Here is a 26269-nt window from a genome sequence, read left to right as displayed (position 1 = left end):
ATCAGTGTACACAAAACGGCCACACAGGAGAGGACCACTCTGCTCGCCAGCCGGCTCTACGGAGGATTATCAGGCTTAAATGTACCGGACGCAGAGAAACACGGACAAACACAGCGGTGACAGTAAGAACACAATGGCTTTGAATAAGACCCGCTCTAGTATGGACAGAGGGGGCTTTTACAGAGACCAAACACTCATGTTAAGGACAGCCTCTTATAGGTATTGACTGATTAAAGATAGCTGTTAAGGGTTTCCTGAGCTGTATGCTTCGTTTCAGAGAGAAGGGTTGAATGCATAATATGCAGAGCAAGCTGAAGTACAACGATTAGGAAATCAAATCAATAAGGTTGTTAAGAGATCATGTTCCTTAAGTGTGGATGTGATAAGAGTTATACGATGCAGTACCACAGCAGGACTCGCATTGGGAACTGGTGGACCCGGATATGGTGCCTGATGGACTGGAATCACTGATCCATGACGATGGTGACCTAGAACCATCCTTGGTGTGGGACTGCTGAAAACACAAGCATAAAACCGCAACACGACGATCACATTATTCATTCTGACCTGTGTTCAAACCACATTGACCAATCAGGCATGACTATTACAAAAAAAAAAACACTATAACCACATAATGCGTGCCAATCCCGTACCAGCACACTAGACTCTAAACCTGTGGTGTAGTAGTGGTCCAGTATGCAAATAGCCTAACGTGAATCATGCCCCGGGTACTCAGAACCCTTCATTGTGGTTAGACATAATCACAGGGGGCTTATAAGACACATTGAGCCTTTCAGAGAGCAGAGGAAGCTCTCTTCTCCATCATAAAGAGGAGATGAATAGTCGACCGCGTGGAGCACCTGCATCCATTCCACTGCACCCCGGCACTCGCAGCGCTGCGTTTACCCCCTGACCCCTCACCCCTGACCCTGTCTGATCCATCCCACCAGCGGCGCATCCTCCAAAAGAGTCCCCCCTGTATAGAGCCACATCTAAGTGTGAGTGAGTGGTCCCCCCTTTGGATAGAGCAGTGGGCTGAGTGGAACGTGGTGTAAATAGGCTGTCTGCTCTTTCAGTGGTACAGTCACCCTCCGGTGGCCTGTGACTGATTAACTACACACCTGCTGCACTGCACGCTTCTCTCACTGTTGTTATAGTGTGTTTCAATTATCAACAACAATTTGGCTGCTTGATCCGGGATGGCAGTTACAAATTCACGCCAGTTCAAGTTTATACTGTAAATAGAGGTCTTTGTCTCAGTCAGTGTCTGTGTGTTTGTATAGTCTGTGTTTAAACAACAATGTACAATAGTCATTTAAGGAGACGGATGAAAGCCACAAGGGGGGGGGGGGGGGGGTTGTTGTGAGGGGTAGTTTAGGGGAGGGCCTACAGACACTCACCATTGTGTGCTCACCCTGTCCCTGGACTTTGCCTGTGGCGACACACCTCTCAGACACACTGCCATCTCCACAGCTGCCAGCTGTGAGGGGCTGCAGGACGCCTGACAACAACACACACACACACACACACATCCATGCAGGCACGCACACACACATCAATTTGAAGACACACACTAGATAGATCTTGTGTGCGCGTGCCAACGTGCCCGATGTACACGCTTGCGCGTGTGTTTTCCTTTGTGTTTGAGTGCATGCACCGATATGAGTAATGCCATGTATTAGTCAAAAGTATGGTTCCTAATCTCTCTGCAAATGCTGATATAAAAAGAGGGGGGAAAAAAACATTGAGGAGCACCTGTCTCGCAGAAGCATGCCAGGTGCAAACACAGAATCGGAAAACATTGTTCTGGAGACACACCTAGGAGGACAGACAGACAGACTAGCTCCCTGCAGTGTCTACATCTCCAGGCAGGCCACAGTGATACGTCACCGAGTGAAGAGGATTTAGTTTGATTCAATGACTGTATTCAAGGCCATTGCCAATTCAGAGGAGAATCATCACACTGAGCAATAGTATTGTCAATATCATGGAAAACAAGTTAGTTATACATCTTTTGTTTGCCTATAAAACTACAATATGATGTGCTTATTTCCAATAGTTTGCTCATCGACCACTTGTGTTCCTTTCACCAATTTACGGGACGTTTGGTCAACTTTCTATGCCATTTCTTGCATCACCCAGAGTGATATGCGCGTGCCGCACAGACACAATCACATCCAGATTGTGCCATTGTTAAACGAGATACTTTTGTGTGTCTGGGCTGAGGTCTCCAGGTTAATGGAAAATGCAAAGCGGTTTGATCTTTATTAATATGGCATATCATATCCCAATAAAAATGCTCTGCCAAAGCCAGAAATGAGCCTCTATATCTTTATGGCCTTTCAGTTAAGAGCCTGCAGCAGCATGCCTGGGAGCAGATGAGAGGCAGTTCACACTGTAAAGACATTACTCTCAAGGCCGGCCAACGAACGGCAGGCACACACCCATAACGCTGCTTGGTATTCCCCTGTCCAGCCTATTCTACAGAATACTCCCCTGTCTGGATTTTCCCTGTTGTGAAATCAACGGTTTTTCTGTTTCTATCAAAGGTCATAGCCTGGCTCATTGTAACTGATGTTACAGAAACTGTCGAAGGAGTGAGTTTTCATCTAATCTTATTGAGACAATGTCTCAAACACAGTGTGTATATAAAATACATGTGTCAGTCCAGTCACATTCACTGACACGCAAATAAATCACAGACTGGGTTGGGTGTTGAGTTGTAAATCAGGGATACCTGTAGTATACAGCGTTGGACTAAGAGATCTTCTGGCTCGGAGCGCCGCTGTGTGGCCTGTTGTTCCGTCTTCTGTTGGGGAGTACATGTCCTGACCAGCGAGCCAGTGGGGCTCCACAGGGTCCGACCGGTCCAGGAGCAGGAGCTGCACACGGGACAGGGAGCCCAGGTCCCCTGAGTCACAGCCCACTGTCAGAGCAGCCAGGCCTGGGGACATCTCTGCAGAGGTGGCATACAGTATACAGGACAACTGAAGCATTATGTGAAACAGCAGATCCAACACATCAGAACTAAAGCATTAAAAATGGACTAATGGAGTCCATGGCATTAGTCAGTCCATGTCTTTCTTGACATTTTGCAGACACTCTTATCCAGAGCACGTACATACATTTTCATGCTGATCCCCTGTGGGATGCGAACCCACAACCCTGGTGTTGTAAGAGACATGCTCTACCAACTGAGCTACAAAGGGACTCAACAAACAATACATTAGTCAGGAACAGAGTGACCACCTTCTCTGATTACCTGTGTGCAGGGGGTTATCACAGGGACCACAGGGACCCCTGGATAACCAGGGATAGGCCAGAGATAGCCTCTCTGAACCAGATTAGAGGTAGAGGAAATAGTCCTGCTGTATGGATCAGTGAGGTGTGTGTGTAAATATGACTGACAACCCTCCAGCTCCACCCCCCCAGTCCTAGGCTCCAAAGTTCTCTGTCACGGCCAATTAAAAGGGGATCAGTAACAGTGTGGGCTCCCTGCCCATGCAAATACTCGGCCCACGCCGTCCAGGCAGAGAGCAGGGTGTGGAGCTGCTGTTCCCTGGGAGGGGATTTCACACAGCTGCTGGGCTGGAGCTGCCTCATATCACGCTCCGCTGCAAGTCAACCCTGCTTCTCCTCTCAATGCAATCTCAGTCCCACCATCTCACAGCCATAGTGGAATGCATTGTGTTTTATAGCGCTTAAAAAGTATCACATCTGGATAGTTTTCTAGTTGTTAAGTACAGTACAGCTTTTTTTTACAGTATGTCCTTTGAGCAACTAACTTTTAGAGACTTTGAGCGACTTGAAATGAATTCTGCCTAGATCAGGGGAAGACAACCCTGTTCCTGGAGTGATGCAGGTACTGCAGGATGACGTTCCAACTAGGCACCACACCTGACCAATCCAGCTAATTCCTCAGTTCAGTGATTCCCTACATTCAACACACCTGGTCTTCCAGGTCAGTTAAATCAAAAACATGACGTGCCTGTGGACCTCTAGGACCAAGGTTGCCTACCCCTATCATAGGGAATGCGCCTGCCTCTACAATGTGTTGCGTGTGTCTCTGGGTGTGTTTCTGTTTGTCAGGTAAACCCCTTCAGGTGAGGAAAAAAGAACTGGCTGTCTGATTGATTAAGGAGTTGTGGTGAAGGAAGTCCCGTGGTGAAACACATTGTGATGACACACTTTCAGTTAGGCTGGGAGTTAACCCCCTCATTAGCCATGACAATGCAACCTATTGTAAAGACACACTGTTACAGATAACAAGGGTCTAACCCAGTGATTAAAGTGTTAACTAGCTATACTGCCACCCAGACGGAGAGTGGAGAGTGGACATACACACTTAGATGCCTGTGAGTCAGTAGCAAAGTTTAAGAGGTCAGTCAGTTTAAGACAGTTTTACATGTATTTGCTTTCCAGGCTCTATACTGATAATAGATGTCTATATTTGTCAATTGAGGAAGATGTTACACCACTGACATGATCCCACCACACCCTCAGGGCAAAGGTCATGGAGGTCAGACGGAGGTTCAGGTCAAGCGAGCAGGTTAAACATCCTAAACACCTTGTCAGGGATTAGAGGGGATGAGAGAAGCTTGGGGAAGTCCTCAGTGAGTGAGAAAATCACTGTCTGCGTTGGGTAATGTTCCACTTCACAGCTCACTGAACTGACCAACCTCAGGAGACACACACACAGACACACACGCATTTACTGTACACACACAAAGACGTGACACACTGTTCCACAACAGAGCGCTGAGATACACACATCACCGTCACACCCCAGGCCATTACATTAGAGAGGCTGAGAAAGGAGAGCATGTCTCATTAATGGTGTTCAGACAAATATGGCCACAACAACAACAAATAGGAAAAACACAATCAGGTGCCGTGACCTTTGCATTGACATAACTGTCTAAATAATGCAAATTAATTGTAAAACCATGGACTGCCCAGGTAGAAACAACTCTAAACATCAGGTACATTCCACAAGTAGCTGGTTAAGCATTCACTTGCTCCCAAAAAAATAAACGGTTAATTCACCAACTTTGATACAAAGTAAAAAGCCAACGGCATACAACAAAGCTCTTCTTTTCCAAGTGTCTACAGTCAGAGGAGCACATGTTTGACATAAATATAGAGCACGTTTCTGATGTAATCTTTGTGTAGACCCTTGACAGGTGTGACATCAGTGGTATTTTATACGATCTGCTGGACATAATGTGGGTGTACAGGACCTGTACCAGGTGGGCTGCAGTCTGCTGGGCTGAGTGGCTGGTCTAGGGACAGACAGGAGCCGGTCCGCGGGGCGATGGCCTCCAGTTCATCAAACACATGGGACTGGCTAGAGCTGACCTGAGAACAGCGGGACCAGGAGGACACTGTGTCACTGCCACCTGAAACAGCACAAGCAGGTTGGGCATATCACATAGAGAACATACTACTGTACTGTGTTACATGATGCAATAGAAATGGAGTATTGGGTTAGAAATAGAGGATCCGTTCCGAGCAGAACCCCTGTTTATTTATTTACAGTGTGCCGACCAGCATAATAAAGTTCTGAACCGGTTCGAACCCCCAAAAAGTTCATTTTTGTTCTTTTTTTACCCTGTGAAATCAACATCGTTCTTTCATTTAGTCCACCAAGAAACGTGGGTAGAGCAGCTTGCTTTAGAACGTGTAAGCTAGTTGTTTACATGTTTGAGAACAAATAAGTGCAGGCGAGAGATGTGACTGAAATTTCACGGGTGGGGAGAGAGCAAGAGAGAGGGGTGGACGTGGAGGGGGCTTGGCTTGAAGTGCTGAGCATCATGACATGATGTGAATTGGAATATGTTTATGCTATTACTAGCATCATGACTTCACTGAATTACAGAATTACAATACATATTAGACATTAGGGGGAAAAAATGTGATCAAAAATGTACATTATTACATTATTAACTGGTTCAAGATTTAAAAGTAACGGTTCTGTTCTGCAACACTAGAGATCACTTTCTTTCCCGGTTCTGTTTCCATTCCTCTAAAAGAAAAATGGGTTTTCGCTGCTCCCTGAACTGGTTCCAACACCTGGTTGTAACTCAAGTAGTGCCTGACTGCCTGTCCCCTCTAGGCTTCACAGAGACGGCTCGGTATCATACCCATGCACACACAACAAACACACACTTCACCCAGACACCCAACAAACTCCCACTCCTTCTTGCCCTGAGCCAGTGTCATCAACCCTCCACCCCCACCACCAAACCAGGACCTCCACGGGAGAGGATACCCCCCCAGGTGGAGTCTGTGTCAGCCTACACAGAGCCAGTCAGACCCTGGGGCTACGGGAGATGGTACTAAACACACAGGAGCAATGCTCTCCCTCTAAGCCCTCATTACCACATACCTCACTCACAGGACAGGCCAAACGTCCGCCCTTAAATCACTCATTACTTGACTCTTCTCAAAACAGCCAAAACACACCTGTTTTATTTGCCTTTTTTTGTAACGGTAACTGAAAATGGTGTGCTGGGGGTTTCTGTCACGATGACAGCCTTAGAGAATGAGCTCTTCTTCTTTCGTATGGACATGTAAAACAGATAGCAGACACACATAATATATACACACGCAAATAAAGAACACACAAACTCAGCTCCTTTACGTCTGACGGCACGCACACACACACACACACACAGACACACACACACACACACACACACACACACACACACACACACACACACACACACACACACACACACACACACACACACACACACACACACACACACACACACACACACACACACACACACACCATTGTGCATTCCAGTGCCTCGGCTCTCTACTCAGAGAGACAATGGAGGGACTTGACTTGGCACTTTAAAGCATATTGCTGCTGTCAAGTCAGCCGTCATTCTGAGGAGTGCTACGGAGTCGGGACTGTGGTGTTGGTGGATAGGGGGGCGTAGGGGCAAGGCCAGGCAGGGCAGGAAGGAGTCAGCCAAGACAAGGTTCCTCTGTGTCCCACATGTACCCCCCCTGTCCCCCCACTCTGGCCACACCGTGGGGCTGAAAGGCTGGGTGGTGTCCTGGGTCTGGGTGGTGGAGAGGCCAGGCCAGGGCACCACAATAGGCCAGCGTCCCGCTCCATTGTCAAGGACAGTTACACTCTGGAGATGATGCTCAATGAGGGGTCGCCTTGGGGTCACCCTCTGATTGTTGGGCCCTGGCGTGGGGACCTGAAAGGGAGCTGAGGGGAGCACACAAAGAGAGGACCCCATCTGAAAAGGACTGCAGAGGGGTGAGGGGTTCCTGCACACCAAATACACCCACACACTGCACACACACACACATGAGAGGGATCATTAGCCTGTATAACACTCTGCCCAAGACATTGACATCCCCAACTATGGGAATGAAATTGAGCAAATTGAGAAAAATTTCTATTGTGTTCTCACATACATTATAGCGTCAATATTTAATATTTTTTTTTAATTTTACCCCTTTTTCTCCCCAATTTCGTAGTATCCAATTGTTGTAGTAGCTACTATCTTGTCTCATCGCTACAACTGTCTCATCGCTACAAAAAAAAAGTCATGCGTCCTCCGATACACAACCAACCAAGCCGCTGCTTCTTTAACACAGCACACATCCAACCCGGAAGCCAGCCGCACCAATGCGCCGGAGGAAACACCGTGCACCTGGCCACCTTGGCTAGCGTACACTGCGCCCAGCCCGCCACAGGAGTCGCTGGTGCGCGATGAGACAAGGACACCCCTACCGACCAAGCCCTCCCTAACCCGGGCGACGCTAGGCCAATTGTGCGTCGCCCCACAGACCTGCCGGTCGCAGCCGGTTACGACAGAGCCTGGGCGCGAACCCAGGACTCTGATGGCACAGCTGGCGCTGCAGTACAGCGCCCTTAACCACTGCGCCACCCGGGAGGCTTAGCATCAATATTTTAATATGGAAAAAATAACAAACTTCATCTTATATATTGCTTGCATATTGAATATAAACTCAGCAAAAAAAGAAACGTCCTCTCATTGTCAACTGTGTTCATTTTCAGAAAACTTAACGTGTAAATATTTGTATGAACATAACAAGATTCAACAACTGAGACATAAACAAGTTCCACAGACGTGACTAACATAAATGGAATAATGTGTCCCTAAACAAAGGGGGGGTCAAAATCAAAGTAACAGTGTGGTCACCAGCTGCATTAAGTACTGAAGTGCATGTCCTCCTCATGAACTGCACCAGATTTCCCAGTTCTTGCTGTGAGATGTTACCCCACTCTTCCACCAAGGCACCTGCAAGTTCCTGGACATTTCTAGGGGGAATGGCCCTAGCCATCACCCTCCGATCCAACAGGTCCCAGATGTGCTGGGCTCTTCACTGGCCATGGCAGAACACTGACATTCCTGTCTTGCAGGAAATCACACACAGAACGAGCAGTATGGCTGGTGGCATTGTTATGCTGGAGGGTCATGTCAAGATGAGCCTGCAGGAAGGGTACCACATGAGGGAGGAGGATGTCTTCCCTGTAACGCACAGCGTTGAGATTGCCTGCAATGACAACAAGCTCAGTCCGATGATGCTGTAACACACCGCCCCAGACCATGACGGACCCTCCACTTCCAAATCTATCCCGCTCCAGAGTGCAGACCTCGGCGTAACGCTCATTCCTTCGACGATAAACGCGAATCCGACCATCACCCCTGGTGAGACAAAACCTCGACACGTCAGTGAAGAGCACTTTTTTTGCCAGTCCTGTCTGGTCCAGCGACGGTGGGTTTGTGCCCATAGGCGACTTTGTTCCCGGTGATGTCTGGTGAGGACCTGCCTTACAACAGGCCTACAAGCCCTCAGTCCAGCCTGTCAGTTTATTGGGGACAGTCTGAGCACTGATGGAGGGATTGTGCATTCATGGTGTAACTCGGGCAGTTGTTGTTGCCATCCTGTACCTGTCCTGCAGGTGTGATGTTCGGATGTACCGATCCTGTGCAGGTGTTGTTACAAGTGGTCTGCCGCTGTGAGGACGATCAGCTGTCCGTCCTGTCTCCCTGTAGCGCTGCCTTAGGCGTCTCACAGTACGGACATTGCAATTTATTGCTCTGGCAACATCTGCAGTCCTCATGCCTCCTTGCAACATGCCTAAGGCACGTTCACGCAGATGAGCAGGGACCCTGGGTATCTTTCTTTTGGTGTTTTTCAGAGTCAGTAGAAAGGCCTCTTTAGTGGTCAAGGTTTTCATAACTGTGACCTTAATTGCCTACCGTCTGTAAGCTGTTAGTGTCTTAACGACCGTTCCACAGGTGCATGTTCATTCATTGTTTATGGTTCATTGAACAAGCATGGGAAACAGTGTTTAAACCCTTTACAATGAAGATCTGTGAAGATATTTGGATTTTTACAAATTATCTTTGAAAGACAGGGTCCTGAAAAAGGGACGTTTCTTTTTTTGCTGAGTTTAGAATTGTAGAATGTTGAAATGTTTTCACCAAAACCTGGGTCTGTCTACATCTGTGTGAAATATTGTTATTTTATAATTAATTGAATTTAACCTTTCATTTAACTAGGCAAGTCAGTTAAGAACAAATTCTTATTCTACATGTATTTCTGTGTGAAATAAATGAACCAGTGACTTGCTCTGCAACTGCCCCGTAGAGAACAGTGTGCCACCATATAGCTGTATCTCCCCATAGAGAACAATGTGCCACCACCAGATAGCTGTATCTCCTCCATAGAGAACAATGTGCCACCACCATATAGCTGTATCTCCCCATAGAGAACAATGTGCCACCACCATATAGCTGTATCTCCCCATAGAGAACAATGTGCCACCACCATATAGCTGTATCTCCCCATAGAGAACAATGTGCCACCACCATATATAGCTGTATCTCCCCATAGAGAACAATGTGCCACCACCATATAGCTGTATTTCCCCATAGAGAACAGCATGCCACCAGATAGCTGTATCTCCTCCATAGAGAACAATGTGCCACCACCATATAGCTGTATCTCCTCCATAGAGAACAATGTGCCACCACCATATAGCTGTATCTCCCCATAGAGAACAATGTGCCACCACCATATAGCTGTATTTCCCCATAGAGAACAGCATGCCACCAGATAGCTGTATCTCCCCATAGAGAACAATGTGCCACCACCATATAGCTGTATCTCCCCATAGAGAACAATGTGCCACCACCATATAGCTGTATTTCCCCATAGAGAACAGCATGCCACTAGATAGCTGTATCTCCTCCATAGAGAACAATGTGCCACCACCATATAGCTGTATCTCCTCCATAGAGAACAATGTGCCACCACCATATAGCTGTATCTCCTCCATAGAGAACAATGTGCCACCACCATATAGCTGTATCTCCCCATAGAGAACAGCATGCCACCAGATAGCTGTATCTCCTCCATAGAGAACAATGTGCCACCACCAGATAGCTGTATCTCCTCCATAGAGAACAATGTGCCACCACAATATAGCTGTATCTCCCCATAGAGAACAATGTGCCACCACCATATAGCTGTATCTCCCCATAGAGAACAATGTGCCACCACCATATAGCTGTATCTCCCCATAGAGAACAATGTGCCACCACCATATATAGCTGTATCTCCCCATAGAGAACAATGTGCCATAACCATATAGCTGTATTTCCCCATAGAGAACAGTGTGCCACCATATAGCTGTATCTCCCCATAGAGAACAATGTGCCACCACCAGATAGCTGTATCTCCTCCATAGAGAACAATGTGCCACCACCATATAGCTGTATCTCCCCATAGAGAACAATGTGCCACCACCATATAGCTGTATCTCCCCATAGAGAACAATGTGCCACCACCATATAGCTGTATCTCCCCATAGAGAACAATGTGCCACCACCATATATAGCTGTATCTCCCCATAGAGAACAATGTGCCACCACCATATAGCTGTATTTCCCCATAGAGAACAGCATGCCACCAGATAGCTGTATCTCCTCCATAGAGAACAATGTGCCACCACCATATAGCTGTATCTCCTCCATAGAGAACAATGTGCCACCACCATATAGCTGTATCTCCCCATAGAGAACAATGTGCCACCACCATATAGCTGTATTTCCCCATAGAGAACAGCATGCCACCAGATAGCTGTATCTCCCCATAGAGAACAATGTGCCACCACCATATAGCTGTATCTCCCCATAGAGAACAATGTGCCACCACCATATAGCTGTATTTCCCCATAGAGAACAGCATGCCACTAGATAGCTGTATCTCCTCCATAGAGAACAATGTGCCACCACCATATAGCTGTATCTCCTCCATAGAGAACAATGTGCCACCACCATATAGCTGTATCTCCTCCATAGAGAACAATGTGCCACCACCATATAGCTGTATCTCCCCATAGAGAACAGCATGCCACCAGATAGCTGTATCTCCTCCATAGAGAACAATGTGCCACCACCAGATAGCTGTATCTCCTCCATAGAGAACAATGTGCCACCACAATATAGCTGTATCTCCCCATAGAGAACAATGTGCCACCACCATATAGCTGTATCTCCCCATAGAGAACAATGTGCCACCACCATATATGTCATGTTGTGTCTTGTCTCTGTCCTTTCCCTTCACCCTGTCTCCCTCTGCTGGTCGTTGTTAGGTTACCTTTTCTCCCCCGCTTTCTCCCAGCTGTTCCTTGTCTCCTCTAACTACCCATTCACCCCGTTTCCCACCTGTTCCCTTTTTCCCTCTGATTAGGTCCCTATATCTCTCTCTGTTTCTGTTCCTGTCCTTGTCGGATTCTTGTTTGTGTTTCATGCCTGAGCCAGACTATCGTCATGTCTGCTGTAACCTTGTCCTGTCCTGTCGGAATCTGCCGGTCTATCTGAGCCTACCTATGTTTGGTTATTAAAGAAGCTCTGTTTAAGTTAGTTCGCTTTTGGGTCCTCATTCACTCACCATAACAGAAGAATCCGACCAAGAATGGACCCAGCGACTTCGGATCCTCTCCACTCAGCCGTCGGGATCCAGGGAGCGATGCTAGGCAGACACGAGCAGGAAGTGTCTGCTGCTCGACATGCCGTTGAGACCCTGGCCACCCAAGTCTCCAACCTCACAGAACAGGTTCACCATCTCCGCCTCGATCCACCGGCCACTTCCAGGGCTTTCGAATCTCCGGAGCCCAGAATCAATAACCCGCCGTGTTACTCTGGGGAGCCCACTGAATGCCGCTCGTTCCTCACCCAGTGTGATATTGTGTTTTCTCTCCAGCCCAACACTTACTCCAGGAGCACTGCTCGTGTCGCCTACGTCATATCTCTCCTTATTGGACGGGCTCGTGAGTGGGGCACGGCAATCTGGGAGGCAAGGGCTGAGTGTACTAACCAGTATCAGGACTTTAAGGAGGAGATGATACGGGTTTTTGATCGATCTGTTTTTGGGGAGGAGGCTTCCAGGGCCCTGTCTTCCCTATGTCAAGGTAATCGATCCATAACAGACTACTCTATTGAGTTTCGCACTCTTGCTGCCTCCAGTGGCTGGAACGAGCCGGCTTTGCTCGCTCGTTTTCTGGAGGGTCTCCGCGCAGAGGTAAAGGATGAGATTCTCTCCCGGGAGGTCCCTTCCAGCGTGGATTCCCTGATTGAACTCGCTATTCGCATTGAGCGACGGGTTGATCTGCGTCACCGAGCTCGTGGAAAGGAGCTCGCGTTCTCCGTTGCCCCCCTCTCCGCATCACTACCATCTTCCTCTGCCGGCTCGGGAGCTGAGCCTATGCAGCTGGGAGGTATCCGCATCTCGACTAAGGAGAGGGAACGGAGAGTCACCAACCGCCTCTGTCTCTATTGCGGTTCTGCTGGTCATTTTGTCACTTCATGTCCAGTAAAAGCCAGAGCTCATCAGTAAGCGGAGGGCTACTGGTGAGCGCTACTACTCCTGTCTCTCCTTCAAGATCCTGCACTACCTTGTCGGTCCATCTACGCTGGACCGGTTCGTCAGCTTCCTGCAGTGCCTTAATAGACTCTGGGGCGGAGGGCTGTTTTATGGACGAGACCTGGGCTCGGGAACATGACATTCCTCTCAGACAGTTAAGGGAGTCCACGGCCTTGTTCGCCCTGGATGGTAGTCCTCTCCCCAGGATTCAGCGTGAGACGCTACCTTTAACCCTCACTGTTTCTGGTAATCATAGCGAAACCATTTCTTTTTTGATTTTTTGTTCACCTTTTACACCTGTTGTTTTGGGCCATCCCTGGCTAGTTTGTCATAATCCTTCCATTAATTGGTCTAGTAATTCTATCCTCTCCTGGAACGTCTCTTGTCATGTGAAATGTTTAATGTCTGCTATCCCTCCTGTTTCCTCTGTCTCTTCTTCACAGGAGGAGCCTGGTGATTTGACAGGGGTGCCGGAGGAATATCACGATCTGCGCACGGTGTTCAGTCGGTCCAGGGCCACCTCTCTTCCTCCACACCGGTCGTATGATTGTAGTATTGATCTCCTTCCGGGAACCACTCCCCCCCGGGGTAGACTATACTCTCTGTCGGCTCCCGAACGTAAGGCTCTCGAGGATTATTTGTCTGTAGCTCTTGACGCCGGTACCATAGTCCCCTCCTCCTCTCCCGCCGGAGCGGGGTTTTTTTTTGTCAAGAAGAAGGACGGGTCTCTGCGCCCCTGCATAGATTATCGAGGGCTGAATGACATAACAGTTAAGAATCGTTATCCGCTTCCTCTTATGTCTTCAGCCTTCGAGATCCTGCAGGGAGCCAGGTTTTTCACTAAGTTGGACCTTCGTAACGCTTACCATCTCGTGCGCATCAGGGAGGGGGACGAGTGGAAGACGGCGTTTAACACTCCGTTAGGGCACTTTGAATACCGGGTTCTTCCTTTCGGCCTCGCTAACGCTCCAGCTGTCTTTCAGGCATTAGTCAATGATGTCCTGAGAGACATGCTGAACATCTTTGTTTTCGTTTACCTTGACGATATCCTGATTTTTTCACCGTCACTCCAGATTCATGTTCAGCACGTTCGACGTGTCCTCCAGCGCCTTTTAGAGAATTGTCTTTTTGTGAAGGCTGAGAAGTGCACTTTTCATGCCTCCTCCGTCACATTTCTCGGTTCTGTTATTTCCGCTGAAGGCATTAAGATGGATCCCGCTAAAGTCCAAGCTGTCATTGATTGGCCCGTCCCTAAGTCACGCGTCGAGCTGCAGCGCTTTCTCGGCTTCGCGAACTTCTATCGTCGTTTCATCCGTAATTTCGGTCAGGTGGCCGCTCCTCTCACAGCCCTTACTTCTGTCAAGACGTGCTTTAAGTGGTCCGTTTCCGCCCAGGGAGCTTTTGATCTCCTCAAGAATCGTTTTACATCCGCTCCTATCCTTGTTACACCTGACGTCTCTAGACAGTTCGTTGTCGAGGTTGACGCGTCAGAGGTGGGCGTGGGAGCCATTCTTTCTCAGCGCTCCCTCTCTGACGACAAGGTCCACCCATGCGCGTATTTTTCTCATCGCCTGTCGCCGTCGGAACGTAACTATGATGTAGGTAACCGCGAACTGCTCGCCATCCGGTTAGCCCTAGGCGAATGGCGACAGTGGTTGGAGGGGGCGACCGTTCCTTTTGTCGTTTGGACTGACCATAGGAACCTTGAGTACATCCGTTCTGCCAAACGACTTAATGCGCGTCAGGCGCGTTGGGCGCTGTTTTTCGCTCGTTTCGAGTTCGTGATTTCTTATCGTCCGGGCTCTAAGAACACCAAGCCTGATGCTTTGTCTCGTCTCTTCAGTTCTTCAGTAGCCTCCACTGACCCCGAGGGGATTCTCCCTGAGGGGCGTGTTGTCGGGTTGACTGTCTGGGGAATTGAGAGGCAGGTAAAACAAGCGCTCACTCACACTCCGTCGCCGCGCGCTTGTCCTAGGAACCTTCTTTTCGTTCCCGTTCCTACTCGTCTGGCCGTTCTTCAGTGGGCTCACTCTGCCAAGTTAGCCGGCCACCCTGGCGTTCGGGGTACGCTTGCTTCCATTCGCCAGCGTTTTTGGTGGCCCACCCGGGAGCATGACACGCGTCGTTTCGTGGCTGCTTGTTCGGTCTGCGCGCAGACTAAGTCCGGTAACTCTCCTCCTGCCGGCCGTCTCAGGCCGCTTCCTATCCCCTCTCGACCGTGGTCTCACATCGCCTTAGATTTTGTCACCGGACTGCCTTCGTCAGCGGGGAAGACTGTTATTCTTACGGTTGTCGATAGGTTCTCTAAGGCGGCTCATTTCATTCCCCTTGCTAAGCTTCCTTCTGCTAAAGAGACGGCACAAATCATCATCGAGAATGTTTTCAGAATTCATGGCCTTCCGTCAGACGTCGTTTCGGACAGAGGTCCGCAATTCACGTCTCAATTTTGGAGGGAGTTTTGCCGTTTGATTGGGGCTTCCGTCAGTCTCTCTTCCGGCTTTCACCCCCAGTCTAACGGTCAAGCAGAACGGGCCAATCAGACTATTGGTCGCATCTTACGCAGTCTTTCTTTTCGCAACCCTGCGTCTTGGTCAGAACAGCTCCCCTGGGCAGAATACGCCCACAACTCGCTTCCTTCGTCTGCGACCGGGCTATCTCCTTTTCAGAGTAGCCTCGGGTACCAGCCTCCGCTGTTCTCATCTCAGTTCGCCGAGTCCAGCGTCCCCTCCGCTCAGGCTTTTGTCCAACGTTGCGAGCGCACCTGGAAGAGGGTCAGGTCTGCACTTTGCCGTTATAGGGCGCAGACTGTGAGGGCTGCTAATAAGCGTAGAACTAAGAGTCCTAGATATTGTCGCGGTCAGAGAGTTTGGCTCTCCACTCAGAACCTTCCCCTTAAGACGGCTTCTCGCAAGTTGACCCCGCGGTTCATTGGTCCGTTCCGTATTTCTCGGGTCATTAATCCTGTCGCAGTTCGACTTCTTCTTCCGCGATACCTTCGTCGCGTCCACCCGGTCTTCCATGTCTCCTGTATTAAGCCCGTTCTTCGCGCCCCCGCTCGTCTTCCCCCCCCCCCCCCCCCATCCTTGTCGAGGGCGCACCCATCTACAGGGTCCGCAGGATTTTGGACATGCGTCCTCGGGGCCGTGGTCACCAGTACCTTGTCGATTGGGAGGGGTACGGTCCTGAGGAGAGGAGTTGGGTTCCCTCTCGGGACGTGCTGGACCGTGCGCTGATCGAGGATTTCCTCCGTTGCCGCCAGGTTTCCTCCTCGAGTGCGCCAGGAGGCGCTCGGTGAGTGGGGGGGTACTGTCATGTTGTGTCTTGTCTCTGTCCTTTCCCTTCACCCTGTCTCCCTCTGCTGGTCGTTGTTAGGTTACCTTTTCTCCCCCGCTTTCTCCCAGCTGTTCCTTGTCTCCTCTAACTACCCATTCACCCCGTTTCCCACCTGTTCCCTTTTTCCCTCTGATTAGGTCCCTATATCTCTCTCTGTTTCTGTTCCTGTCCTTGTCGGATTCTTGTTTGTGTTTCATGCCTGAGCCAGACTATCGTCATGTCTGCTGTAACCTTGTCCTGTCCTGTCGGAATCTGCCGGTCTATCTGAGCCTACCTATGTTTGGTTATTAAAGAAGCTCTGTTTAAGTTAGTTCGCTTTTGGGTCCTCATTCACTCACCATAACAATATAGCTGTATCTCCCCATAGAGAACAATGTGCCACCACCATATATAGCTGTATCTCCCCATAGAGAACAATGTGCCATAACCATATAGCTGTATTTCCCCATAGAGAACAGTGTGCCACCATATAGCTGTATCTCCCCATAGAGAACAATGTGCCACCACCAGATAGCTGTATCTCCTCCATAGAGAACAATGTGCCACCACCATATAGCTGTATCTCCCCATAGAGAACAATGTGCCACCACCATATAGCTGTATCTCCCCATAGAGAACAATGTGCCACCACCATATAGCTGTATCTCCCCATAGAGAACAATGTGCCACCACCATATATAGCTGTATCTCCCCATAGAGAACAATGTGCCACCACCATATAGCTGTATTTCCCCATAGAGAACAGCATGCCACCAGATAGCTGTATCTCCTCCATAGAGAACAATGTGCCACCACCATATAGCTGTATCTCCTCCATAGAGAACAATGTGCCACCACCATATAGCTGTATTTCCCCATAGAGAACAGCATGCCACCAGATAGCTGTATCTCCCCATAGAGAACAATGTGCCACCACCATATAGCTGTATCTCCCCATAGAGAACAATGTGCCACCACCATATATAGCTGTATCTCCCCATAGAGAACAATGTGCCACCACCATATAGCTGTATTTCCCCATAGAGAACAGCATGCCACTAGATAGCTGTATCTCCTCCATAGAGAACAATGTGCCACCACCATATAGCTGTATCTCCTCCATAGAGAACAATGTGCCACCACCATATAGCTGTATCTCCTCCATAGAGAACAATGTGCCACCACCATATAGCTGTATCTCCCCATAGAGAACAGCATGCCACCAGATAGCTGTATCTCCTCCATAGAGAACAATGTGCCACCACCAGATAGCTGTATCTCCTCCATAGAGAACAATGTGCCACCACAATATAGCTGTATCTCCCCATAGAGAACAATGTGCCACCACCATATAGCTGTATCTCCCCATAGAGAACAATGTGCCACCACCATATAGCTGTATCTCCCCATAGAGAACAATGTGCCACCACCATATATAGCTGTATCTCCCCATAGAGAACAATGTGCCATAACCATATAGCTGTATTTCCCCATAGAGAACAGCATGCCACCAGATAGCTGTATCTCCCCATAGAGAACAATGTGCCACCACCATATAGCTGTATCTCCCCATAGAGAACAATGTGCCACCACCATATATAGCTGTATCTCCCCATAGAGAACAATGTGCCACTACCATATAGCTGTATTTCCCCATAGAGAACAATGTGCCACCACCATATAGCTGTATCTCCCCATAGAGAACAATGTGCCACCACCATATATAGCTGTATCTCCCCATAGAGAACAATGTGCCACCACCATATAGCTGTATCTCCCCATAGAGAACAGCATGCCACCATATAGCTGTATCTCCCCATAGAGAACAGCATGCCACCATGTAGAACTGTAGCTATCTATGATAGAGAAATGGTCACAATGTATATGTAAAAGCAATAATTGATGATATTTCTCTGTCTGCTTTTGTATGTTCTGCCCATCAAAACAATTGTACAAGGTACCGATTTATAGATTTGTGATGTTTTCTTTCTTGATCATGTGACCAATGCTATTATAGAAGCCAGGTGTGTGTGCCGACTATTTACAGTGAGGAAAGGCCTAAGGCCGGGAATGTTTGTGTTTTATTTTCATCTTTCATTTATGCACTTGATTGATTTTTGGGGCACCATGATGTTCTAATAAACATATTTATGTAACATTCAAGCCTCAGTTTTGGATGTATTCCTTTTTTCAACAGTGTGCTGGTCAAAATCTCTTTCAGTGTTATTTTGACTCCTACGCACCTGGAACCGATACTAATCAGTAGAAAGGACCTTAGAAGAGCGCAGACGGCTTCTCATCACTTCTGTTAGAGAATGAAAATCCCGACACAATTTCCCAATTGTTTGCTCTCTTTTCATAGTCTTTCATAAAGCCCCCCATAAAAGTCAGATGTCAGTGGCCCCGTCCTTTATCTCTATTCTAAACGGTAAATTAGCTGCGACGGAAAGCCGCTATATTCTATTGTGGACCGTAGCTCTGACTGTTTCCCCTGTCAGCGTGCGGTGGTCAGTGTGGATTTATGACCATCGGCTACACGTCTCCCTTTCAGCGACCGGGAGAATGGAGAGAGCACGGGGAAGCCGCGGCTGAGTGGGGACGGCACACGATGCAGGGAACCCCCCACTCCCTCCTATTGTGAAGGGGCCTCGCGCGCCTTTGAACTGGGAATCAAACGGTACCAGCTCTTCATCAAAAAGAGTCCTCTTTCCATTGCTGCTTTAAAGGGAAAAGAAAAGCTTTCTGCGTTATTTATTATGAGGGGAAACAAAACAGGGCTGACAGCAGAACCTCACAATGCAGACCGGCGATGGGGACAGGAGCATCTGATCTGAGGAGGGAGGCTTTGATTTCCTCTGTTGTCTGTTGGCTGCCGTCTTTTTGTACCATTGACGATGTCCAGCCATGTTGTGGACAATCAGCCCCGTGGCGCTATGTAAGGGGCACCAGTGCAGACTGCTGATGGGCGGGAGGGAGGCTGGGAAGGAGGCGGGGAGGGAGGCTGGGAAGGAGGCGGGGAGGGAGGCTGGGAAGGATGCTGTGAAAGGCCCATATGGGACAGGCAGAGATCATTACTCACCTCTGACAGGAGAGATGGGGGGAAGGACGGACCAGCGGTGTGATGTCCAGTCCTGACTCTCCACCACCACAGGAGATGAGGTCAAACCTGACCCTAACCCTGACCCTGGTCGAGTAGTTATCCTGCACTGTGGGCTGGGGCAGGACTGCCAGGTGTCTGAGGGGAAAGCTAGGGTTGTATGGTCTGGGTTGGGGTCCAGGGATGGGTCTGGGTAGGGTGGGAGGACATGGCCTGGCTGGGGCTCCGTGGTGGTCCAGTCAGGTGGGCAGTGTTGGGCCTGGTGAGGGAGGGGATGGTGTTGAGGGTGGTGAGGGGCTGGGTTTGGGGGCTGGTGTGCTGGGGGGTCCTGTGGGGTGCAGGAGGCCAGAGCAGACAGGGACATGGAAGAGGAGCCATGCTGGGAGAGAGGAGAGCCACCCTCTGAGTCCAGGTCACTCAGATTCGCTGTAAAAATAAAAAAGGATATATGGAATAAATCAAATCAAATCAAATCAAATTTATTTATATAGCCCTTCGTACATCAGCTGATATCTCAAAGTGCTGTACAGAAACCCAGCCTAAAACCCCAAACAGCAATAATTATCCTTCCATTTGACATGATAGGAAAGCAAGCCTTGGCTACAACTAAACATTCAAGTATGTGTACAAAATCACAGAATATTTAAGGATTTTGATCACCCACAGTACCGTTCAAAAGTTTGCAAAGAAAAAGCCACATCTCAGACTGGCCAATAAAAATAAAAGATTAAGATGGGCAAAAGAACACAGACACTGGACAGAGGAACTCTGTCTAGAAGGCCAGCATGCCAGAGTTGCCTCTTCACTGTTGACGTTGAGACTGGTGTTTTGCGGGTACTATTTATTGAAGCTGCCAGTTAAGGACTTGTGAGGCGTCTATTTCTCAAACTAGACATTCTAATGTACTTTTCATCTTGCTCAGTTGTGCACCGGGGCCTCCCACTCCTCTTTATACTGTATTCTGGTTGGAGACAGTTTGCTCTGTTCTGTGAAGGGAGTAGTACACAGCAATGTATGAGATCTTCAGTTTCTTGGCAATTTCTCGCATGGAATAGCCTTCATTTCTCAGAACAAGAATAGGCTGACGAGTTTCAGAAGAAAGTTCTTTGTTTCTAGCCACTTTGAGCCTTCGAACCCACAAATGCTGATTCTCCAGATACTCAACTTGTCACACCCTGGTCAAAGTATTTTGTGTTTATCTTTATTTATTTGGTCAGGCCAGGGTGTGGCATGGGTTTTTGTATGTGGTGTGTATGTATGGGGATTGTAGCTAGTGGGGTGTTCTAGTTAAGTCTATGGCTGTCTGAAGTGGTTCTCAATCAGAGGCAGGTGTTTATCGTTGTCTCTGATTGGGAACCATATTTAGGCAGCCATATTCTTTGAGTTTGTCGTGGGTGATTGTCCTTAGTGTTAGTTTGCGCTAGTTTAGGCTGTTTCGGTTTTCATTACGTTTATTATTTTGTAGTGTTTGTATTTTGATTCGTGTTTTACGTTTGTTTAATAAACATGGATCGCAATCTACACGCCGCATTTTGGTCCGATCCTTGTTCTACCTCTTCATCAGAAGAGGAGATAGAAGAAAACCGTTACAGAATCACCCACCACAAAGGGACCAAGCAGCGTGTCAACAGGCAAGAACAGCCCAAAGTGGAGTACAGTATGGACTATACTTCTTGGGAGGAGATAGACAGGTGGGCGGTCGACCCAGGGAGAGTGCCGGAGCCCGCCTGGGATTCGATGGAGCAGTGCGCGGAAGGATATAGGAGAATGGAGTTTGCGAAGCAAGCAAGGCGGCGCGGACGGAGGCCCCATAGTCAGCCCCAAAAATTTCTTTAGGGGGGGGGTTCTGTCACACCCTGGTCAAAGTATTTTGTGTTTATCTTTATTTATTTGGTCAGGCCAGGGTGTGGCATGGGTTTTTGTATGTGGTGTGTATGTATGGGGATTGTAGCTAGTGGGCTGTTCTAGTTAAGTCTATGGCTGTCTGAAGTGGTTCTCAATCAGAGGCAGGTGTTTATCGTTGTCTCTGATTGGGAACCATATTTAGGCAGCCATATTCTTTGAGTTTGTCGTGGGTGATTGTCCTTAGTGTTAGTTTGCGCTAGTTTAGGCTGTTTCGGTTTTCATTACGTTTATTATTTTGTAGTGTTTGTATTTTGATTCGTGTTTTACGTTTGTTTAATAAACATGGATCGCAATCTACACGCCGCATTTTGGTCCGATCCTTGTTCTACCTCTTCATCAGAAGAGGAGATAGAAGAAAACCGTTACAGAATCACCCACCACAAAGGGACCAAGCAGCGTGTCAACAGGCAAGAACAGCCCAAAGTGGAGTACAGTATGGACTATACTTCTTGGGAGGAGATAGACAGGTGGGCGGTCGACCCAGGGAGAGTGCCGGAGCCCGCCTGGGATTCGATGGAGCAGTGCGCGGAAGGATATAGGAGAATGGAGTTTGCGAAGCAAGCAAGGCGGCGCGGACGGAGGCCCCATAGTCAGCCCCAAAAATTTCTTGGGGGGCTCAGGGAGAGTGTGGCAGAGTCAGGAGCCAGACCTGAGCCAACTCTCCCTGTTTATCGTGAGGAGCCAAGGAGGAGACCAGAGCCGGTGTTGGAGGTGAGCGAAACAGAGACTGTGAAGGAGTTAATGGGGAAATTGGAGGAGAGAGAAATGAGGGAGTTGCTGTGTTGGTGTTTTAAACATGGAATTCGCCCGACGGAGCGTGTCGGGGATTTGATGGCACCTGGGTCAGCGCTCCATACTCGTCCTGAGGTGCGTGTTAGTCGGCTGGTGAAGATGGTGCCAGTCTCACGTACCAGGCCTCCTGTGCACCTCCCTAGCCTTGCACGTCCTGTGCCAGCACCGCTCTCAAGATCTCCAGTACGCCTTCACGGTCTAACCCATCCTGTGCCACCTCCACACCCCAGCCCTCCGGTAGCAGCTCCCCGCACCAGGCTTCCTGTGCGTGTCCTCGGCCCAGTACCACCAGTGCCAGCACCACGCATCAGGCCTACAGTGCGCCTCGCCTGTCCAGCGCTGTCGGAGCCCTCCTCCTCTCCAGCGCTGTCGGAGTCTCCCGCCTGTTTAGCGCTGTTAGAGCCTTCCTTCTCTACAGCGCTGCCGGAGTCTCCCGCCTGTTCAGAACTGCCAGTTAGCATAGAGCTGCCAGTTAGCATAGAGCTGCCAGTTAGCATAGAGCTGCCAGTTAGCATAGAGCTGCCAGTTAGCATAGAGCTGCCAGTCTGCATAGAGCTGCCAGTTAGCATAGAGCTGCCAGTCTGCAAGGAGCTGCCAGTCTGCAAGGAGCTGCCAGTCTGCAAGGAGCCGCCAGAGCTGCCTGTCTGCAGGATGCCGCCAAAGCTGCCAGTCTGCAAGGAGCCGCCAGAGCTGCCAGTCTGCAAGGAGCCGCCAGAGCTGCCAGTCTGCAAGGAGCCGCCAGAGCTGCCAGTCTGCAAGGAGCCGCCAGAGCCGCCAGTTAGCATGGAGCAGCCAGGGCCGCCAGTCAGCATGGAGCAGCCAGGGCCGCCAGTCAGCATGGAGCAGCCAGGGCCGCCAGTCAGCATGGAGCAGCCAGGGCCGCCAGTCAGCATGGAGCAGCCAGTCAGCATGGAGCAGCCAGTCAGCATGGAGCAGCCAGAGCAGCCAGTCAGCATGGAGCAGCCAGAGCTGCCAGTCAGCATGGAGCAGCCAGTCAGCATGGAGCAGCCAGAGCTGCCAGTCAGCATGGAGCATCCAGTCAGCATGGAGCAGCCAGAGCTGCCAGTCAGCATGGAGCAGCCAGAGCTGTCAGTCAGCATGGAGCAGCCAGTCAGCATGGAGCAGCCAGAGCTGCCAGTCGACCAGACTCTTCCAGATCTGCCAGTCGACCAGACTCTTCCAGATCTGCCAGTCGACCAGACTCTTCCAGATCTGCCAGTCGACCAGACTCTTCCAGATCTGCCAGTCGACCAGACTCTTCCAGATCTGCCAGTCGACCAGACTCTTCCAGATCTGCCAGTCGACCAGGATCTTCCAGATCTGCCAGTCGACCAGACTCTTCCAGATCTGCCAGTCGACCAGGATCTTCCAGATCTGCCAGTCGACCAGGATCTTCCAGATCTGCCAGTCGACCAGGATCTGCCAGTCAGCCAGGATCTGCCGAAACCACCAGCCAGCCAGGATCTGGTAGATTCATCAACCTGCCTGAGCTTCCTCTCACTCCTGAGCTTCCTCTCACTCCTGAGCTTCCTCTCACTCCTGAGCTTCCCCTCAGTCCCGAGCTGCCTCAGTCCCGAGCTGCCCCTCAGTCCCAATCTGCTCCTCAGTCCAGTGGGGTTCTGGGTGAGGACTACTAGGCCATGGTCGGCGGCGAGGGTGGACTATCCAGGGACGCGAGGAGAAGGGGCTAAGACATTGATTGAGTGGGGTCCACGTCCCGCGCCGGAGCCGCCACCATGGACAGACGCCCACCCGGACCCTCCCTATTGTTTTGAGGTGCGTTCGGGAGTCCGCACCTTAGGGGGGGGGTTCTGTCACACCCTGGTCAAAGTATTTTGTGTTTATCTTTATTTATTTGGTCAGGCCAGGGTGTGGCATGGGTTTTTGTATGTGGTGTGTATGTATGGGGATTGTAGCTAGTGGGGTGTTCTAGTTAAGTCTATGGCTGTCTGAAGTGGTTCTCAATCAGAGGCAGGTGTTTATCGTTGTCTCTGATTGGGAACCATATTTAGGCAGCCATATTCTTTGAGTTTGTCGTGGGTGATTGTCCTTAGTGTTAGTTTGCGCTAGTTTAGGCTGTTTCGGTTTTCATTACGTTTATTATTTTGTAGTGTTTGTATTTTGATTCGTGTTTTACGTTTGTTTAATAAACATGGATCGCAATCTACACGCCGCATTTTGGTCCGATCCTTGTTCTACCTCTTCATCAGAAGAGGAGATAGAAGAAAACCGTTACACAACTAGTCTAAAGAAGGCCAGTTTTATTGCTTCTTTAATCCGAACAGTTTTCAGCTGTTCTAACATAATTGCAAAAGGGTTTTCTAATGATCAATTAGCCTTTGAAAATGATCAACTTGGATTAGCACAACGTGCCATTGGAACACAGAAGTGATGGTCTCTGATAATGTAAATATTCCATTAAAAATAAGCTGTTTCCAGCTGCAACATTAATTTACATCATTAACAATGTCTACACTGTATTTCTGATCAATTTGATGCTCATTTTAATGCACAAAAAATTAGCTTTTCTTTAAAAAAACAAAGACATTTCTAAGTGACCCCAAACTTTTGAACGGTAGTGTACAACAGTTACAGTAATTATGAATTTCTACATTTATGAAACAACTAATAGCCCATGGGGAATGCAACAGCTTTGAATACATTTCACTTCAATTGTCTCAAAGCAGCGTAGGTACAATACCACATAGAGGACTGCTCCGGCCACTACCCAGGTCTGTGCTTCGGCTGAACTGGCTGGATGGTGGGCGGCTAAAGTCTGAGAGAGAACCCTCACAGACACTAGGGATTGGAGAAACTGAGGGGTCTGTGTCCTCAGGACCAGAATTGGGCTCCTGCTCTGGCCTTGGAGGGCGGAAGGCCCCTGAGGAAGCCGAAGTGCCTTCATCCATCTCTTTAACACCATCCTCTGTTTCCTTCTCTCCTTTCTGAGTATGGACATGAGGTAGGGCTGATGATGGAGCAGGGTTGTATCCAGTCCCCTGCTGCCCAGAGTCAGTGACAGTAGAGGATGTTGGACTTGGACAGACAGGGGAGAGCTCAGGGGAGGCTCTGCTGGGAGAGGGGGAGACTGGCACTGGTACACAGGGAACAACAACAGCTAAGCGCCTCCCTCTGGTGGTGCTGCAGTGCTGCAGGCTCCTGGAGTCTGCAATAGACAGGGTAAATACATCATTTAATTCAAGCAGATATGACCGGGGGGGGGTCATTGGCATTGGGCATTGTTCAGTTTTGACAAAGAAAGGTGGTGAATAGTTAACATGTGGGGTCCTCAGAGAGGGTAATCTATAAATGGTATTCATCATCTTTTACAGCTCAAAGGCGCCTCTGCCAATAGCTGCCAGTGACATTTTCTTTCCCACTTTAGTGAGGCCCGGAGCAAACACTGTTTTCCCTGCTGTGTGGGTCAGTGCTCTAACAAAGACTGAAGAAACCCCATCCTGTTGGACCAGCTGCCCAATTCCCATCTTAATATTATATATTCAGAATGCTACCCAGTACTGGAGGCAGGGCTATTTATAAAAACTTGATTCATCATGATTTGTCATTCATTTGACATTATTCCACCCACATATCAATTAACTGATCCAAATCGTACATCTTGGCAGCTTATCCTCCTTTCCTCAGAGCAGCATTAGAATATCCTGATTAAGATGTCTGTATCTCCTAGAAGACATCTGTTATACCTTTACTCTGTCACACTCCTCTCCTCCTGCACCTGAATCTGAACTTTACACTACCTGGGAACTCTCTCCTCAGCCACTCTCTCTCTTCTCCACACTCCTCTTTTCATCCCCCTCTCAGATCCCTTCCACAAACATCAGCTCCAGCCGACACCAGCCCTCTTCCTTCTCCCCTCTCTCTATTCTTCTTCTGTGCCTATGTACACTCCTCTTTTCTCTGCGGTGCTGGGGGGGTGTGAGACAATGCACTCTTGTTTCCTGGGGGTCTGTGTGACAGAGAGGAGTCAGCGGTAGCAGGGGGATACAGAGAGCTGCACTGGAGGAGAGCACATTTCTGCACTATTCTCCTCTCACAATGCCCTGCACGTCCCATCTGTTACACACACATGAAGTGTGTGTGTGTGTGTGTGTGTGTGTGTGTGTGTGTGTGTGTGTGTGTGTGTGTATATGAATGACATGTGTCAGGGGCACACAGCTACACACACCCCCTCCCGCTAATACCGCACAGCGCGTTTCCCTCAGGGACCAG

At 49.1% G+C, this 26269-nt stretch overlaps 1 protein-coding gene across 3 annotated transcripts in view; it reads right to left on the bottom strand.

Moving 5' to 3' along the window:
• The window catches only part of LOC139393253 (uncharacterized), a 65919-nt gene that overhangs the window by 25240 nt on the left and 14410 nt on the right, over positions 1-26269 (bottom strand). Inside the window, exons 3-8 of one of the 3 annotated variants that reach the window (XM_071141729.1) lie at positions 24741-25205; positions 19325-19768; positions 5241-5399; positions 2738-2956; positions 1401-1501; positions 406-514 (exon numbers count right to left, since the gene is read on the bottom strand). In XM_071141729.1, the coding sequence (XP_070997830.1) occupies positions 406-514; positions 1401-1501; positions 2738-2956; positions 5241-5399; positions 19325-19768; positions 24741-25205 (1497 nt within the window). The remainder of the gene's footprint in view (positions 1-405; positions 515-1400; positions 1502-2737; positions 2957-5240; positions 5400-19324; positions 19769-24740; positions 25206-26269) is intronic. The other 2 variants (XM_071141730.1, XM_071141728.1) reach the window with 2 other exon arrangements.

This window comes from Oncorhynchus clarkii, chromosome 33 (genome assembly GCF_045791955.1).
Source record: "Oncorhynchus clarkii lewisi isolate Uvic-CL-2024 chromosome 33, UVic_Ocla_1.0, whole genome shotgun sequence".
NCBI classification, from domain to species: Eukaryota; Metazoa; Chordata; class Actinopteri; order Salmoniformes; family Salmonidae; genus Oncorhynchus; species Oncorhynchus clarkii.
This window is presented reverse-complemented; position numbering and strand designations above follow the sequence as displayed.